General features: G+C 43.5%; 1 protein-coding gene across 5 annotated transcripts in view; it reads right to left on the minus strand.

Annotated features, from left to right (window-relative positions):
* FAM184A (family with sequence similarity 184 member A) overlaps positions 1-19,649 on the minus strand; it is a 202,726-nt gene that overhangs the window by 128,827 nt on the left and 54,250 nt on the right. For all 5 annotated transcript variants that reach the window (XR_002101670.1, XM_019537968.1, XM_019537967.1 and 2 more), the window contains exon 2: positions 6,592-7,446. Coding sequence is in view for 4 of the 5 variants with exons in the window: in XM_019537968.1 (XP_019393513.1) it covers positions 6,592-7,446 (855 nt within the window). In the remaining variant the exon portion in view is untranslated. The remainder of the gene's footprint in view (positions 1-6,591; positions 7,447-19,649) is intronic.

The raw sequence follows: 19,649 nt of genomic DNA on the forward strand, positions 1-19,649 counted from the left end.
TCTTTCCTGCCAAGGCAGGGGGTCGGACTAGATGATCTACCTAGGTCCCTTCCGACTCTAGCTACTATGAAACTATGAAACTATGAAACTGTGTCGAAGGCCTTCTTGAAATCTAAGTAAATCACATCTACCTCTATTCCTTCATCCAAGCATTTTGTGACCCAATCATAAAATAAGACCAGGTTAGTCAGGCAGTTAACAATTTTCTCAAAAGTCTTGCCAAGGATAGAGGTGAGACTAACCGGCCTCTTCTTGAAAATACGGACCACACTGGCCCTTTTCCAATCCTCTGGGACCTGTCCTGAGCACCATGAGTGCTCAAACAGTTGTGCCAGCAACTCTGCTATGACACCAGCTAATTCCCTATGCACCCTAGGACCTGTTGACTTAAATACATTCAACCTCTACAGGTACTCCTTTACTATGTCAGCACAGTCACTTGGTGGGCTGGTATCTATACTGGGCTTACTTAAGGTCCCAATGGGATGCATATTTCTATTTGTGTCCAAGAATACAGATGCAAAGAAATCATTTAGAAGTTCTGCTTTGGCCATCCTATCTGTTACCAGTTGTCCTAGTTCATCCTGAATGGGCCCTAAATTACCCTGCACCTTCTTTTTGCTTCCTATGTACTTAAAGATTGCCTTTTTGTTATCCTTGACTTTTGCTGCCAGCCTAAGCTCCATTTCGGCTTTGGCTCTCCTTACTGTTTCCCTGCAAGCTCGAGCCAAGCAGGTATACTCCTCCTTGGTGGCAGCCCCCTACTTCCACAGCCCGTAGGCCTCTTTTTTTCCCTCCAGGTTCTCCTGGATTTCCCTGCTCCACCAAGAGGGTTTCTTTGCTGTTTTACCCCCTTTTATGTGTACTGGGATGGTCCTTTTCTGTGCCTGCAGGATTAGTCCCTTAAGAAACACCCACCCTTCCTGGGCCCCCACGTTCATTAATACTCCTTCAACTCTTACAAGAGTACAGTAGCACCCCTTACCCTGTACAGAAATGGAAGATGGTAAAATTCAAGCAGTGAGCTGGAATGAGGCTGAAAAGAAGAAATACTGACTGCAGCCCTCCCAAATAAGATTAAGGAAAGAATGACTATTGCCCTGTACAATTTATTACTAAGTAGGTTCTCAAGTACCTTAGACACAGCCTAATGAAACACATCCCTTTTATCTTTTTCTTTTGGCTGAGACAATCCAGTTCTCCAGCACAGTGTTCAGTTGCCTTGACCGTAAGGTGATTCTCTTCTTCCTATAATTTTCTACCTCATTCAGTGTACAAATTAGGCCAGAAGGGCAGGGAGCATGGAAAAGGGTGTACTACAAACAACAGGCTTGCATTCCTCATTTCATCTCCCTGACTAAACTCCAGGGCAGGTCTAAGATGTGTACTAAGCAAGATCAGACTTCTGGAGAAAAAAGTAGTAAGTGATTATGCAATTAAGGACACTCAGATTACATACCTACATGGGGTCAAATTAAGGTTGTGTGAACCACATGAATTTAGACGTTTCCTACTTCCAGGTGCCTCACTTCAAAACTTCAATAACGTTCTTTAATATACACACCAAAAGGTGATTCCTAAATTTCTATGAAAGCAAACTGGAAAAAATGGAGCTCCAATTCTATCATGTAGCACTACACTAAAACCCTGTTAGGACATCAGTAGGGCTGGAATTTTTAGATTGTAGTGTGCTCCCAATTTGAGGTAACAGAATAAATTGTTATTCTCAATATGCCCCAGTACTAAAGGACAATGAGACACACATTTTACTGGTGAGTTTTATAGAAGTGTGTTCATGACAGAGAAATGGTCAGATCTAGGCATCTATTCCAGGCTTTAACAATTACAAATCCCTCTGCTTATTTTTCTGTACTCTTGACCCTTTCTGATCCGTGTTCTCTAATCTGTCTTTGTTCTGCCCCAGTTCTCTCTCTTTCCCAGGCCTGACACCTCATCCAGTTCCACTCAAGTCACTGGAACTTCTCAACCAACGGCTACAATATTCTTTTACAAAATGGCAAATCAACATATTTGTTCCTAACCTCACTTTGGAAATGGTTGAGTTTCTTTAGCTGAAATTTCCAAAAATAATCAACCACAGGCAGACACATGGTATGGAAAATTTCAGCTTCAACCATTAAAATTTGGCACTTATAAGCAACTGAAAACAGAGTATTATAATAGGAACGATGAAACAACACTAATAATAGGAGCATGCTGCCAGCTCTGCCTATAATTAGTCAATATTGTCACATGCTCCCCTTCCCTATAAGAGAAGCAAGCTGATAAAGCTTTCTCTCATAAGGACTATGACTGAGATTTGTCTGATCTAAATCACAGCCTACTTTCCTCTCTGATCCATCTGTCTTAAAATCTTAAGAGTTCTTGCCTTTAGTCCTGTTTTGGCTCCTGTTCCTCTTCACTACCTTCTAATTCTCATGGTTATTTTCCTCTCAGGCCTTTTAAAGAAGAAAAAGAGAAAAAGGAGACACTGGAAAGAAAAGGACAATTCCCAATAGATAAGAATTGAGAGTGAGAACAACTGAAGGTTGTCCACACAGTGCAAAGAAGACCCATGCAGAGATACTCTGTTAGCTTTGTGTGTGTTAGTGCCTGAACCCGATGACCAGTGTAATCATTGTACTGTGGTGCAACAAAAGCTAATTAGAACTTGTACAGCTGCAGCTTCCCATCCCCTGGATGTATAACCAGTACACTTTTTAAAGAACCTGCCAAAATGTCATTAGAGTTCAGACTTACAAGGTTCTGCAATAGCCCCTCTCCTTCTTCTTCACTTTCATTTTCATGACAGCTTTTTAGGACACCTGTAGCCCAGGGTAGAACCAGGCACGGGAAGTGTGGTCGCCTCCACTTTGGCTATATGGTACATGCTTGGTGAGCTCTCTGAGCTCACCAGTTCATCTGTGCAGCTCCTGTCAGACCTACCACTGTGGCACAGTTTCAGGCCAGGTACAGACTGGTATAAGTGATTGGAAACCGCTCTTTATCTGTAACATAACAGAAATTTTGCATGCATAGACTGGTTTAAAAATGGTGGAACCTAGTCTAAGATTTGCTCCCCTCCCAACCAAATGTCTGTTTTGTTCGCTGCCAATATAACTCACGCTGTTTATAGAAAACAGCATAACTTAGATGGATTCAGCGTTGGGCTTTTAGAATGTCTGTACCTAGCCCCACAATCCAGGACAGGAATGACACTGTTGCTCCCCAGCCCCCACCCCCCTTTTCCTTGCCACCAATTTCGCAGTGGCGGCTGGAATGAAGTAAGTGACAACCACATAGCTGAAGGAGGGTGTGACTCCACCCCCTCTCACACTTCTCTATCAACCCATGCCTATAGTAGGCACCTTTAATTTAGTTGCTCCAGCTGCAGAAGTGATTACTTTTTTCCACTTCTCTCCTCCACCATCTCCAAGATCAACCATCACTTTAGACTTTTAAGCAGCCTGCTGATGTATCTTTTCATTAAGGATTGGTTCCAAGCACCCACTGAAAGACTTTTCCCTCCTCTCATCAAGACCAAGTTTATTCAGGGGGTACCATCACAAGTGCCCTAGCTTCACATTACCCAACTTGTCACATACTTCAGACTCTGTCAACATTAGTGTTAATCTATTTTGTTTAACTTTGGTTTCACTGGATGCCTTCAAAAACCAGTATCTGTTCTGAAATCTTCTATAAGGATGTACAGTAGGCCTGTCCAAATAGGGAAGTATTTGACTTGGATTTGGATCGGGCCAATTCAGAGGACAGTGATTTGATTCAGAGATTTGGATCGCTGTCCCGAATTGATTTGGTACCGATTTGGAGAGATTTGGTGATTCGGCCATAGACTATAATGGGGAATCACTGAAATACCTATAAATGTGTCATTTTTTGGCAGATTTGAATGAAACCAGCAGGGATGGTAGCCTGTAACAGGGGGGCCTTCACAGTGCTGGTTAGATCTATGCCACCCACCCACCCTCATTTGCTCATAGGCAGAAACAGCTCACAAAAGGGACAGAAAGACTGCAGACAGCGGCTTATATGCTGTTTCTACATCCCTCCCCCAGAGCAATGTGATTGGAAACAGACTTAGAAAGATCAGAGTCACTGGCCAGCTACAGATGTCAGTCTTTCCCCGCCTTCTCCCCCTCCCACTTCTCAATTTCTGTTCCCTTGAAAGAGTGCCTTCTAAATCTTTTCTAAATCTTTTCCAAAACAATTTGGAGGGTTTTTTTGGCCTCCCGATTCCATTCAGATCTGGTGATTCAGCTGCTGAATCGGGCCAAATCTTCTCTGAAACAAATCGGCAACCAAAGCTTCATACACCCCTAATGTACAGGGTAAAGATATGAAACCTTCTTTAGATGTGGTTCAGGTTCTAAATTGCCCTTCTTTGCTGTATCTTGTCCTTAGCCTCCCCATCTCTTCTGATCAGGAGACAATTATTGCATCAAATACAATACCTTACGAGTCCAACCAATCCGGTCATATATAATTCCTTTAATACATTTATCAAACTCCCCCTTAAAAATAATTTGGGCTTTTGTCCCGACTACTCCTATCACAAGATTATTCTAGAAACCTCACTGACAGACGAAAACTTCTCCCTAATTTACAACCTTAATTTACTTATGACCAATTTATATCAGTTTGTTATTGTGATATTTCCCTTTAGTTAAAGGCTTTTTCCCTTCCCTTACTCTTTTGAAATATTTATAAACAGCAATCATAACCCTCTTCTAAGCTGCATTATGCAAGACTAAACAAGCCAATCTCTTAGCCTCTCTGTCATAATAAGATAGAATCTCTATTTCTCTAGTTGAATGACTTTCTTGAACAAGGGTGACCAGACCTGAAGACTGTATTCCAGACTAAGATTTGTATAATGGCATTAATACTTCCTTATCTCTCTTAAAATGCAATCCTACAACATATCTGTCTTTTCTATGGCTGCATCATATCAGATCAGAGCTACCCTGTGATCTGATAATACATACAGTTCTTTCTCCTTCTCTGTCTTTTTCCACTGATGAGCTACCAGCTTATATGAGGAACTAGCAAAACGAATTTCTTATGGCATAATTTTGCACCTTGCATCAGGGACTTAACATAAGCAATGACTTCATGGGCCGTTAAATCTTCCTGTTACTCACTAACCTCCACACTTCAGAGGTAATTATGACCCTACTTAGCAAGCTTTTGTTCCATATGCTATTCAGCTCAGCTGTGTCTGCTTCTGTCTCAGAGGCCCGAGGAAGAATACTGTGATAACTGAAAGCTTGCTATGGCTAAACCAACCATACAGCAGGTTCAATAAAAGATATCAGCCACAAGAATTCTTGCCTTTCACACAAGGGGACAATTACAGCAATAATATCACCTCAAGACTAGCTTTTACCATGAATTTTTCTATGACAGGATATAATATGGATCCCACTCTAACTCTTTTGGAGTTGGAATGCCATCATCACACTGTGGTGGGCTTTCTCAAGTTACTTCCCCAGAGAACAAGGTCTGATAAGAATTATTTCCCCTTAATGTCAATACCTGAAGCCCTACTCCTCTCATCATAAAATAAACCCTTTTCCCTCTGGTCCCCAAACACCTCCTTCATGTTTCTGGGATATCACGTCCTCCTTTAAGGGTTACTTTGGGTCACAGTACCAGGACAACTCTCTGAAAATGTGTACAGTATTTATGAATGTTTCATGTAGCATGTGTATGCATCTGAGATGTTTATGCAGGGAAGACTGGTTCATAGGTCATATATTCACACCAGAGAATATCTTTTCCTATTTTCTCTATATAGAACTATATATTTCTTAGAACTAGCCAACACACTTTAAAATATTAGATAATGGCAGGCAGCCACAAACCAAAACACACAATTACAAACGAAGTGGTAAAATGGGAATACCTGTTCCTGTAGTTCAGCCATAGACCAAAATAGAGTATTTTTTATGATTCCAATATTTTGAAGGCCTAGTCACGTTTGTAAAGTCAAACTACAGCCTAATTTAGCAGTTACCATAATTTCCTAGCAACAATACCAGTTCCTCCAGAATGAAATTCCAGTTGTACCAGCCACACACCTCCTCACTATCTTCTCCCCAGAATTTTTCGCTCATCTTTTTTCTTTAAAACACAACAACAACAAATCCCAGTTGGGGTATGATTCAGCCATTGCACAATCATTTAATTAACTGCCTTTACCTAGGAACAGACCTTTGGGTACTCCTAATCCTACAGCTTATTGAGCAGTTAGAATGGGGGCTTGAACAACCCAACCCAAATCCATTCCAGTTAACAGCATGCATATATCTAAGATGGCACATATGAGCTTAGCACACAATGGGACCCAGAACCTTATCTCAGTGCAAATAAGTGTTCATTACTATTTTTGATAGCTCCAGAATTTATCAGTAAGGTAGCTGAAAGATGGATAGCCATCTAAGTACTAGGGACAAAAGCTTATACTTCCAGGGCTTACACTAGTCACTGGTTATGAACTATAGTAGAAACATGTATAAATCTAACATGTATAAAAGTACTGGAACTTTTAAAAACAATGAGCTGTCTTACCTGAACATTGTTTTCTGCTGTACCAAGTGCTACTTGAAGCTTTTGGCATTTTTCTCGTAAACTAGCTGCTTCATCCTGCACCATTTGCAATTCAGTCTTCAGTTTTCCCAGGTTTTTACGTAAAATAGCTTCTTGGTTTTGAAACTCTTTTCTTAGCTCCATTTCTTTTTCTTTACATGCATGCAAGCTTTCAGCTGTAAAGAGTTGGGATCTTTTCAAAGCATCAAGTTCATGTTCATAAAAAGACTGAGCTTTGCTGAGTTTGCCTTCATAGTCCTCAATGAGTTTTTTCCTTTCCAATCTTAGCTCTTCAACTTTGCTGTTTAAATCTTCTAGTTCTAGCCTATGCAACTCCTCTAGCTTCTCCTGTCCTTTACTTAAAGTAGCATTTTGATTTTGTTGTGACTTCAGAAGCTCTTGGATCTCTAGTCTGTGTGCTGCTCTCAAATCTTCCAGAGCTGAGCGTTTGTCTTTCTCATACTGTACCTGCAACTGTATGAAGCTACGCAGCCTCTCCTCAAATTTCTTTCTAATCTCTTCTACCTCTCTTGACATGGTTACTACACGTTGGACATGTTGGGCCTCTGCACATAACTGCATGTCTTCAACCCTATCCTTGTAAGCTTCAAATTCTGTCAAAGCTTGATGTTTCATCTTTTTATGATCTTCCAATGACTCTTCCAAAACCTGGATTTTTCTCTTAAGATCCATTTCCTCTGCAACTTTACTCTTATACTGCAAGATCTTCTCTCTTGTTTCAGCTAGAATTTGCTGGATTTCTTCTTCATGTGCATCCTTAAGAGCTTGAATGGCAGCTTCATGTTCATCATTCTTAGTGTTCAAAGCATATATCACCTGCAAGTTTAAAATAAGATTATGTTACGTAAAGACATGCTCTTATTTTTTTTTTGCTAAAATGAACAAAGAAAATCCAAACCAAAAAAAATAAATAAATTTGTAAGTATTATGTAAAGTTATCAGTTTATTTTGTCACACATTCATGATGCAAATAAGGTACTGCATATGTTTAAGGACTGTTGACTTTATAGGCCCTTTATACCAGATACTACAATAGTTCTATATATTAGAATTGCACAACACTTCTGCACTTCCTGATCTGTGATTTGCTGATATTTATTTTTACAGAGGGGCTGGGCTATCTCAAGTAGATATTGCCAAAAATTAAATATCAATATGAAATCAATTTAAAAACAGCTTGAATACATTTTGTTCTGCTAAAGAATAGCTTACATCAGAGTCATCCAACTTTGATGCAGCTGGGTGATGTGCACTGCATAGACCACATGCTGTGAGTGGCTCCTCCCCCTAGATCCCTCCTCACTCCTTGGGCTGCACTGTCAGTATGTGGCCTTCTCTGTCCCGCACGGCTTCCCCCACCACACAGCAGCAAGAGAGGCGGCTGCAAGGGCCTGCCAACCACATGCTGGCTTTTTGCAGGACACACACACACGTGGACGTCTCAATGGGCCACCAGTCGAACAGCCCTAGCTTACATAACGTAAAGAAAAGAGCTGACTGAGAAATAAGGAGAAGAGAAGAAAAAGAGTCAAGCATCTTTTTTTTCCCCCTCAGGACTAGTATTCTGAATTGTTTCATTTTGAAAACATCAGAATGTTTCCACTGTCCTGGCTGCTAGCTCTCTGCTCTGCCTGGCACCCTGCCTGTCACATTCGCCATTTCCTTGACTGCCCACGTGATGTGTGGATGGGTTAATTAGGTTTGTCAGTTTCCCAGCTACAGAAAATTGCCAAATAAAGGCAGCAAGGGAGCTGGGATTCCTAGAGCAGCAGTCAACAATGTTTTTTTTTTCCAGTAAAAGGGCCACAAGGACCCAGCTCGGTTCTTGGTGACCTGGTGCTAAGACACAGTCATGGTTTCTCCCTGCCACCCAGACATGACATAGCGCAGGGAGCTCCCAGAACAGCAGATGAAGCATAGGCCAAGACCCTGCACTGCTAAATGTTGCTGAAGTCCCCCAGCTCCAAGGTGGATCCAAGTGCTCTATCATTTTTAATGGTCTGGATATTCTAGTATATTCTACAAACTACTTCATACAAAAAAATCCACTGACCACCATACTTAGGTCCACAAAACCAGAAATCATCTCAGACATACTAAGAAAGTTGTGGTCTATAGTCAAGTCCTCAGATACCACTACATTTGCTCTGAAGAGAACATTTGTGACACCCAGATCAATCTGAAAACTGCCTTTACCCAAAAAGGACATTTCAGTAGAGAAATAGCCCATATCTTTGAAGAAACCTCCAGATGTTCCTCAACTACCTGCTGCAATACAAAAAAGAACCTCCTCCCACCACGCACTAACAACACATCCTCAGTTATCACTAGTGTTCCACATTCTCAGTTTTTACCAATTTTCACTGATAAATTCCCTGGTTTTTTTAAGTCATTTGGTTTTTACTGATTTACAACCATTTTTCAGTTCAAATCCCTGTTAACTGGCATGAGTGAGGAATGGCCCATTCCCCACTCATACCAGTTAACAGGTATTTCAACTGAAAAATGGGTGGTGCCAGTAAGCTAAAAGTGGCGCTATGCCAATTACCTGTGGCACACGTTTCCAGTCGAACGGGGGCGGGGGGTGGCAGCAGCCGCACGTGGAGCAGGTGAGAGGAGGGTGATGGTGGCTGTGCAGGGGCTAAGGGAGGGTGGCTGGAGCTGCTGCCTGAGGATGCGGGGCTCCCAGCTCTGACCTTGGGCAGGGTGGGCTGGGCCACGGGAATCGCTCCTGGGACAGGCAGGTCTGAGCTCCACCCCGGCAGCTCCGGCTTTAGCCCTGCCTTGGGTGCTGGGAGCTGGGAGCCACGCTGAGGCGGGGCAGGCAGGAGAGTCCGGCCCTGCTCCCTGCAGGCTAGGGCTGGTGGTGACACCCTGATGCTTGGGGCAGGTGGCAGCCTGCTCTCATCCCGTGCACAGATCCGGGGGCACATGGCCCCCTGGAAAAGCCTGGCACAGCCCCCCAGCCCTCCTGGGGGGCGCATAGCAGCAAGAGCTGAGCCGAGCTGAGCTGTGCCGCCCCACTCCACTCCCACTGACAGCTGCCCCCCTGCTTTGCTCTCTGCTGCAGCCCTGGCAGTAGCTGATGGACCTGAACCCTTCCCCAACCCCTTCCCTAGTTTCAGCCTCCCTCACTGCTGATTTTCCCCTGATTTAACCTGATATTTTTCCTTTTCTTTCTTTTATCCCAATTTAATCCTGGTTTTTATGTTTTGAAGATAAACCCTGAAAAATTTCCGGATTTTTTTTTTTTAAATAAAAACTGAGAATGCAGAACACTAGTTATCACATATTATCCACAGTGGAACCTATAAGAAGGATCACCAAACAATTACAGTCTAAATTAAAAAAAATCAGAATTTGAAAGAAATATTCTCAACCCCCTTGCTTCTCGCCTTCAAACTTCATTGAACTTGTCATCAGAGGGAAACACCAAGTTGAGCAACTCCACACTGATCAGCACCAAGAAGAACATGACCCTGCCTAAACAACAAATATAAAACTTTTTAACACTTTTCTGCCAGCATCATAAACATCACCCCACAGTTAAACTACCAGAACCCATGGAACCTACGTGTCTACCAAACTGATGCATCTTATCCAGTGTGCCAAATGCCACTGTAGAGGCTACAAGGGTGAAATTAAACAACATGCTCCAGAACAAACAGGAAAGTGATAAAGGACAGAAATGCCCCAAAAAAACAGTGGGAGAAAACTTCACAGAGCAACCTCTTCATTTCTGACCTCAGTCCCTGTATTCAAGGGAAAACTATAAAATACCTCTAGAAAATGGGGTGGGAACAAAAATTGGAACCTCTACTGGGCAGTAAAAAATAGTAAACACATATAACGTTTTTATGGCTCATTACAATTTCGCTGGTTTCTGCCAGCCTCTCTGTATTCTTTAGGTAGTAACAACCCTTTTCCCCTTTGAATGGTCTTATTCTTTTACTTATGGCACCTATTCTTTTTTTATTAATTACTTAATAATTTTTAATGCAACACAAACATCAGAAATAAATAAACTAGACAATCTGAACTATATATGTTTGTCAAATAAGCAATAAAAGGAAAAAGAAAAAGAAAGAAGAGGAAGAGATAGCTAAAGAAAAGAGAGGTAAACAAGTAATAATAATATAATCCACACCATTGCGCTTCTGCTATACCGTATGTGGTGCAGCTGGGATCAAGAGTGATACCTGTAATATGTAGATGGAGTCTTCGTTATCATATTCTAAGAGCTCTTTCCAAATTTCACCAAATTTTTTGAAAAAGTTACACCTGCTACCCATGACTTTTGATAGATGCCAGCTGCACCATCTCACTATAGTAGTTTTCAACCTTTGGAGATATCCTGTTCTTCCAATTCAGCAATATAATCCTGTGTGTCAGTAACAAGGTCTCCCGTAAGAGTAAAATGTGGGAAGGATTCTATTTAAATTCCTTAGGTATGCGCTCAAGAATACACAGTTGCCAAAGGTATTTGTGCTGGTTAAAAACATGTTAATTCAAGTTATAATTACTTTCCAAAAAGAACTGATAATAGGGCATGATCAAAACATGATCCACTGCATTTCCAACATGTGTCTAATGGCAGTATATTTATTTTTTTTAAGTTGAGGGACATGAGTGAAGAAAAAAATTATCTTTTGTTGCATACAATGCAGTCTACGATCAACTTTCAAACTTCAAATATTCTGAATTGCTGACTTCCTTTGGTTACCTATTCTACTGCATTTCTCTTGTTATGTAGCCACTCATACCAACATTTCTTTGCTTTCTTTGCTTTACAGTCCTCCTCCATTCCTTTAAGCAAACAGTTTTCATTTACATATGGAATAATATTCACGGTTTGTTCCATCTGTTACCTCGAGTGGTGTCTACTCTCTCTGACCTGAGGAAAGGGAAAAACTTGTCTGATACCTCCCCATGACATAGTTAGCCCAATAAAAGATATCACCAAAAATACTTGCCCCTCACAAGAAAAAAAAAGAAAGAAAGAAAAAGCCAATCTTTTTCCTTTGGCTAATGAATGGATACAGACCCAAACAACATGATCCAAGCTTCAGAGATGGACACTGTGGATTACTTAATGCACTCTATTTAGAAATGACAACTGGAAGTTTAAATCTACCTGGTAGAGCACAAGGCACCCCATCTACCAAATAACAGAGGATACTGTAAACATGAAGCTGACTGCCCAGAAAGTACCGGTTAAAATTGAAGACCACAGTCAGGATCTGCAAAACTATAAAATGGAACAGGGTCCCAGATACCTGCCGAGTAACTGGTCTTTCAGGGACAGCTACTGGTTATTTTGAAATTATGAAAAAGTATGACAAAAGTGATACTTCTCAGAGGGCCTAAGGTTGTAGAAGTCCATTCCAAAGAGTTATGACAACTAACTGCATCATCTTATTTCACAAATTGAAAACCCATTTAGTATTTTCACAAGAGCAAATCAGTTGAAGAAGAAAGGGCAAGAAAAGAAAGATTAACTTCCAAGTAACATCTCACAAATCTACTCATAACCTCCATTAACTGCAAGGAGAGAAATGAGAAAGCAAACTTCTCCTTTATGAAGACAAACTGAGTTAATAGTATTCACATGCTTTATTCCTTCTTCCCCTCCTCCTAATTAAAGGGACGTTAAAAATAAACTATACACTAAAACTATAAACTAAAAGGAGTTCTTGAGCTGTAACTATTTACTACTGCACAGTAGACTTCATTTCTTTTACTGGAATTTCTGTAGTTGGTTAAATGTTATAATGTTGGAATTAGAGCATTTGGAACAGCCTTGGGGCTCCCAGTAGCATCTGCACGTGAAGCAGCAGCTTCAAGGTTATATCTCTGTACAATGCACTATCACATCAACATAATATCAGCATTTAGTAAAGGAAAATATAAATTCATGAATTCACTTACTTGACCAGGTAAACACTAAAAGTTGTTTCACTATCATTAGCATACTTGGGTGCAAATTTTATTTTCAAATTATTTTTTCTTAAGAGTTGATACAATTATAACTGTTTAAACCATTCCTGTAGCATACTACCTAAGAGCAGAATAGCATTTGGGAGACTGGATAAAGTATGAACAGAGCTAAAAAAAATTCAAATGATCCATTCTGTGGGAAATTCCAAAATTCTACTAAAACACTGTTCTGAAGATAAAAGCAGACTTCCATGAAAACTTTCAAAGAGAAGATTCTGGAAAACACTGTTTAAAAATAATAGAAACATTTTGTTCTGAAAATTCTGAAACAAAACAGCATCAAAGCCCAATCTGTGAATCTCTTGGAAATCACTGATAAGCCAAGGAGACATGAAACTTCCTATCAGCCTTAGTAGACTGATAAGAGAGCCAGGAACATAAAAGTCCTTGAAACTAGGGGTGTGTGAACCTTCGGTCACTGATTTGGTTAAGAGAAGATTTGGCCTGATTTGGAAGACAAATCATGGAATCTGAATTGAATCAGGAGACCAAAAAAACCCCTCCGAAACAATTCAGAGCATCCAAACAAATTTAGAAAAGATTCAGAAGAAGATTTGGAGATTCGGAAGGCAGTCTTTCAGGGGAACAGAAACTGAGAAGACGGGAAGCAGGGGGGGGAAGACTGACATCTGTAGCTAGCTAGTGACTGTGATCTTTCCCTGAGTCCCCTTCCAATCATAGTGCTCTAAGGGAGGGATGTAGAAACAGCATACAAGCCTCTGTCTGCAGCATTTCTGTCCCTTTTGTAATCTGTTTTTACCTGAGCAAAAGAGGGGTGGCGGCTGGCCCAGAAACAGGTGGGTGGGCAGAGATCTAACCAGCACCGGGAAGGCCCCTGGTTACAGGCTACCATCCCTGCTGTTTTCATCCAAATCTGCCTTATCACACCCAAGTGGCACAAGTTTTGCTTTCAGCAGTTTGAGGTACAGTTTCCCAGAAACCCCTAAACCTATCTCCTTGAAACTTGGCAAGCTTTACGTCCTCAGAAGAGGTTACCATCCCTGCTGATTTCGTTCAAATTTGCCAAAAAATGACAATGTCTTAGGTATTTCAGTGATTCCCCATTATAGTCTATGGCTGAATCTCCGAAACTCTCCAAATCAGTGCCAAATCTTCCAAAGCCAATTCGACAGAACTGATTCAGGACAGTGATCTGAATCTCCAAATCGAATCACATCCTCCAAATCGGTCAAATCTGAATCAAATACTTCCCTATCCTCACAGGCCTACTTGAAATCACAGCTGAGCAAGAAGTCTTAGAGCTTGAGAGCAAGGAAGTGAGTCCTAGCTAGATTTGAGGTTTCTATGCTCCCTGTTCCAAGGCAATGAATCTAAAAGCTGTGATAGCCTTCATAAATTTGCAGGCTTAGGAAGGTCCATGAGTCTCATGGGACCAAAACCAACGAGACCCCCTCTGTTTGAACAGCGTGCCAAAATGTACCTTCAGAGTGCATTTTGGATTTGATAATATCATTATAATTTTAGCTGCTTTCTTTTAAATTATTCGTTAATTCCCAGTTTGTTGCTACGGATATTTCTGGCAATTTCAAGTAAATGCCTTATCTTAAAAAGGAAACTTCTCTTTGGTTAGCAGTAGGTCTGTCACTCATACCACATGCCTTTGTCAAGTAAAATATTAAAAAGAAATTACTTTTTCACAGAGAACATTTCCACCCCTTTCAGGCTCTGCTCTCTATCTGTTAACAATTCCCTCATTTTAAATGTTTGGGATCTGGGGCTAACTTTTTCACAGAAAAGCCTCTGTACTGGAATTCAATCTTTATAGCAGAGTAGCAGCCCTTAAATTTGTTCAGGACATGCTTAAAGACCTATTCAGGACACGTTAAAACACAAAATTCTGCAGTCAGTCATGTGCATCCAATCCCAACAAACTTCAAGAAGAGATGATCACATGAATAGGCCTTTCACTGGCTTTTCCTCAGGGAATGCTTCAAGGTATTCAAATGCCTCTGTTCCATGGGGAATGAGAAAGGAACCTCAATGAGATTTTTTTAAACAGATTTTAACACACTGAGCTAAAAACAAACATTTTATATTTTGTAGTGTGTCTAAACATTACCCAAAGCAAATATTGAAATTAAAAAAAAATACAAAACAGACATTATCCAGGCTTACAAGTCTAGCTAAAATGTCATCCGTCTAAAATGACACAAAGGCTAGCTAGCTACCTCTCATAGTATGAAGCACAGAAAGAAAATGAGAGATTTAAATAAAATGAGATTTTAAAATGATGAACGGGATTGACTGTGTGAGTTAACACACTTAAATCTAAATGTGTATATTGCCATTAAATTAAACAATGAATTGCCTGAACAAAAAAGGAAACTTAAAAGGGGAAAAGGAAAGAAGAAACACCACAAATTATTGAATTGCAATGGCATTGTCAATTTTAAGTCAAAAGGAATAGTGCATTTAAAATGCTGTATATAGTATATTGTCTGACTTCAAACTGATTTTACATATGCAAACTATAATTAATATGAGAGAATAGTTACTCACTTGAGTAACTGTGATCCCTTGAAAGCTGTTGTCCAGATTCAATGCTTGATGTATGTGGAACTCCTGCATACAAGTCAATCTTTTACAATAGCAGTGTCTACTGGAGTAGAGACTTTGTGATTACCACAGCTGAGAATATCAAGGTGAGGTGGTTCCAAGCAGTACCTATCCTCTCATTCATTCTGTAAATCAGCCCTAATGTCTATGAAATCTATGAAATGTCTGCTAAGGCTCTCATCAATCTGACCTTGCCGAGAGAAAAGGACAATGCCCTGACCACATCCTAGGTGTGAAACTGTTTCAGCTAGTGAGGAGTGAGAACAGAAAGCCAGGCCAGCAGGCTGTGAACTGGTTAACATTAAAGTCTAAAACCACCTTAGATAGCAACAACTAAGGTTTCAGAGCAACTTTACCCTTATGAGAACTGTACAAGAAAGACTTCCCAGGAGAACCCGGATTTCCTTTATCCTTCTAGCCAATGAACTGGCCAAAGAAATGCTGTTTTCAAGGAAAGGTAATGGAATCAGCAGGTCACCATAGGTTCAAATAAAAAAACCCATTTCCCTTGCTAGCACTATATTGGGATAACATTAGGAAGGGAGTTTTCAGACTGGAGGATATATGTGCAGAGAACTACAGGCCAGTGAGCCTAACTTCTGTTCCTAGAAAACTGGTAGAAACAATAATGAAAAGAAATTATTCAGCACATGGAGGAACATGATTTGCTGGAATCAACACAACTTTGTTAAAGGGAAATAGTTCCTCATCAACCTACTAGAGTGCTTTGGCAGTGTCAATAAGCAGATGAATCAGGACAATCCAGTTTACAGAGTTCTCTGGTGGGGAGCTGTGACTGGAGAACAAGTAGACCCCCAGATAGAGCAGCAAGCCTACACTCCATTGAATGTGCTGGAGTGCAGGTGGGAGTGAGCTCACCTGCCACCCACTATCAGGCCAGAGCTCTTGATCCAACTGACCTGGGCAGAGGCAGCCACTAAGTAGATGGACTGGCAGGCCTCCATCTGCACCAGGTTGCCCAGGTCCTGGATGGCGACAGAGCCCATCCTGTTCAGCTGATGAATGTGTCAAGGCTGCCTGCTGCAGTCAGGCCAGCTCTACACCCTTCCCCTCAAGCCCTTTCTCTGCCTGCTGGCAAGCGGATGGTGGGGCTGGTGCTCAAGGAGCTGGCCGTGAGTGTGGTCCTGCCAGCGTACACCACGTTGATGATGTGCTCATCCCCATCCCACCATCTCTGGGCCAAGGGAAAGGCTGGCCACTGCTCATACTAGGCTAGCCAGAACTCCTGGAAGGCAGCCACAAAGCTCACATCCTCCAGCAGGCTGTTGTTGAAGTGCTAAAACATACGCTAGGTGGTGGTTACTGAATGGGGTCTGCCTACTGCTGCAGGCATGGGCTTGGGCAGTGTTTAGTATGGGAACACAGATTCAGTCTAACCAAGGATGGACCATGAGGATCTCCCTGAGGATGCCTGCAGTGGCCTGGCTCCACTCTGCCAGTGTGGTCCTGAGCCTCAAGTATGACATTAAAGTCCCTGCTGAGGACCAAGCACTCTTGGGAGCTCAGGGTGCTCCCAGAGGTAGGTGGTCACCTGCCGGTAAAAGTGGGCCATCTCCAAGTCATGAGCAGAGGCATAGACGCTAACCAGATTGAGAACAATCCCCTGCACCCAGAGATGTAGCAGGTGGCCTGGCACTACTTGAATGGTGAGAAGAACCTGTGGGTGCAGGCTCAAGGAGAACAGGTAGCCACCCTGCAGGATGTTTCTGTAAGGATACTGAAGTAAACCCTATCTCCTCACTCCAGCCAATTGGCTTCAGCAGCCAAAGTCATGTGGGTCTCCTGCAGGAAAACCACAGAGTACCACCCCCTACTGAAGGAACAAGAGCACCTGACTCCTGCGGAGACCCATCCTGCAGCTGTGCATAGTGGGTCCTGGGCAGGGTCTACCTTGGGGTTGCAATGGTGTTCAGTGAGGGACCCTGCTTCCCCCACTTTGTCCTATGGCCCCAGTTCTCACTGGGGTCTGTGGCAGAGGTGGCTCTAAGCAGGGTTGGAGGAGACATATCAGGCACCTGGGTGGTGTTGGTGCCCGCCCCAGAGCCCTGTAGAAAAGAATATGGCCCACAGGGGCCCAGTGGCATTGGCCCCAGGGCTCCCATTTCCCCCAGGTGGTTGGAGGGGGAGGGCTCCACCACCAGAGCCATCCCCAGGGTGGAAGGGGCTGAGGCCCCATCACCTGCAGTGGGCAGGTCACAGCTGGCAGAGTTGGGGGCCTCCGGTACGGGCCTCAGGATGACCGGGCCATCCTGGACCCTCCTGTGGTGGTGACATTTATCTTTTTTATTTTCTCCAGGGGTGGGATTTCTGGTGCAGCTCAGGAGGTGTTGGCAATGACAGTAATACTGGCCCCACTCTTGGGTGCTGGGAGGGGGGCCTTCATGCCAGAGGGCAAGAGCTGTGCCTGGCCCTTGCACTTGGCCTAGGTGGCCGGCCAATCACCACTCATATGGGACCAGCATCCACCCAGCTTCAGGGTGGTTTGGGGAGTGGTTAACCTGGGGTGCTGGTAGCAGTGTGGGGCTAGGAAGGAGTGACAGTGGTAGCATGCCCCACTCACCACCCTCCCCCCTGCCTGCACCCCTCTGCTTTGGGACCTCGCTGAATGGCTGTGGTGCAGGGTTTCCCTTTGCAAGCTGGCAGAGTTCCAGCCTGCAAGGGGCTGCTCAAGACTGGGGGGAGTGGGAGGAAGGCAATCAGAAGCAGGGGCACTACATATAAGTTGCATGTGCATGCACATAGCTGGTAATACAGCCAAGCAGTGTGGTGGACAGCAGCTCACTGCAGGTTAGTTTAAGGCAGGGGAGTATAAAGCAATGTGGGGAGGATGGGCAGGGCACAGGTAATGTGTGTGAGGGAGTGGGGGGTCACAGGCAATACATGGGGGGTGGGAGGAGCACAGGCAATATAGGGGGGCACTGGAAGACATATGTCCCTCACAATTTCTGCACCCACAGTGGGGCATGGGGCTGCAGCCTGGCTGGATCAGCACTGGCCACGAACCACCTCCACGGCTCACTGGGCAGGAGCCAGCATGGGAGGGCAGAGTGGGGTGCAGTGGGGAGGCTGGGTGCTGTTGCTGCCACTGCCACTGGGAGTGCTAGACTACCATGGCCGCCAAGGTGAGGAACCCATCCACCTGGCAGCAGTATGGGGGCACAACTCTGCGTTGCCACTGTTGCAGTGCCTCAGCTTAGGGGCCATAGCAGTGTGACTGGCACAGGGCTCCTGGTGGCAGCAGCAGCACATAGTTGTGTCCCCATGCTGCCGCCAGGCGAGTAGGGGGTGCCTCACCTTGGCAGCCATGGTGGCACAGCACTCCCTCTCATGCCTGGTTGTACCTACTAGGCTGGAGGCAGCTCCCACCCAGTGCCAGCCTGGCCAGGATGCAGCCCCATGCCCCACTGTGGGCGCAAAAATTTCAGGGGGGGGTACATGCCCCCTAGGCCCTCCCAATGCATTGCTTACGGTGATGCCTATGCCCACACTTATGGGCAGAGGGAGCTCTGATTTTCCATGATAAAAAAAACAAAAAAAAAACACCAAACATATACAGGTATTTAGAATTTATTTTATTATAATGATTGAGGTGCTGGTAGGCTTCCAAGTTGCTTTAAAATGGTAAATATATGAATGAGACATTGTGTTCCACTGACACGTATATAGTGGCCTTTTACTTTAATTGCAGAAAAACATATTTTGGGTTTTTTAAGTCAGAGAATGTTGGATTTTTTTATCAGAGAATTTTGGATTGTTAACAATGTGATGCTTGCTCATATCCATTACACTTGGATTCATTAGTCTAATAAAAGGATCATCCTTGGAGGGCAGACCACCCTGTTCATATCGCTGCTGTTGAGCAGATACGTTGATCTCAACTACCCCTGCTGCACACAAAACAATAATCTGGCATGACATATGATGTACATGTACAATGATGTGGTCCAGAGGAACAAGTTTCTTTCCCTGCAGGGTTGTACGACCAAGGAGGATGCACCTCAAGATGAGCCCTCTACTGCTAAGTGGCAGATGGTCACCTCCCATACCAGGGCTGCTCGAAACACGGCAGCACCAGTTCCTCCAGTCCAGCTGGAGAACAGGTACAAAGCCCTGGCAGCCCAGGAGGAGGAGGAAGCAGAGGACGAAACCAGGGAGGAGGCAACTCCACGCTCACCGCGTCCCGTGCAAGCTGAAGGAGGCAAGAAGGCCAGGAGGAAGAAGCATCACGTGATCGTCATTGGTGACTCCATCCTGAGAGGTACGGAGGGCCCCATCTGTCGCCGGGACCCCTCGGCACGCGAAGTATACTGCCTATCTGGAGCGAGGATTCAGGATGTGAAAGGGATGCTCCAAACCGTAATCCAGCCCACCGATTATTACCCCATGGTCCTAGTCCATGTGGGCACTAATGATGCGGCCAGGAG

Source organism: Crocodylus porosus, unplaced genomic scaffold (assembly GCF_001723895.1).
Source record: "Crocodylus porosus isolate Cpor-Errol unplaced genomic scaffold, CroPor_comp1, whole genome shotgun sequence".
Lineage (NCBI taxonomy): Eukaryota > Metazoa > Chordata > Crocodylia > Crocodylidae > Crocodylus > Crocodylus porosus.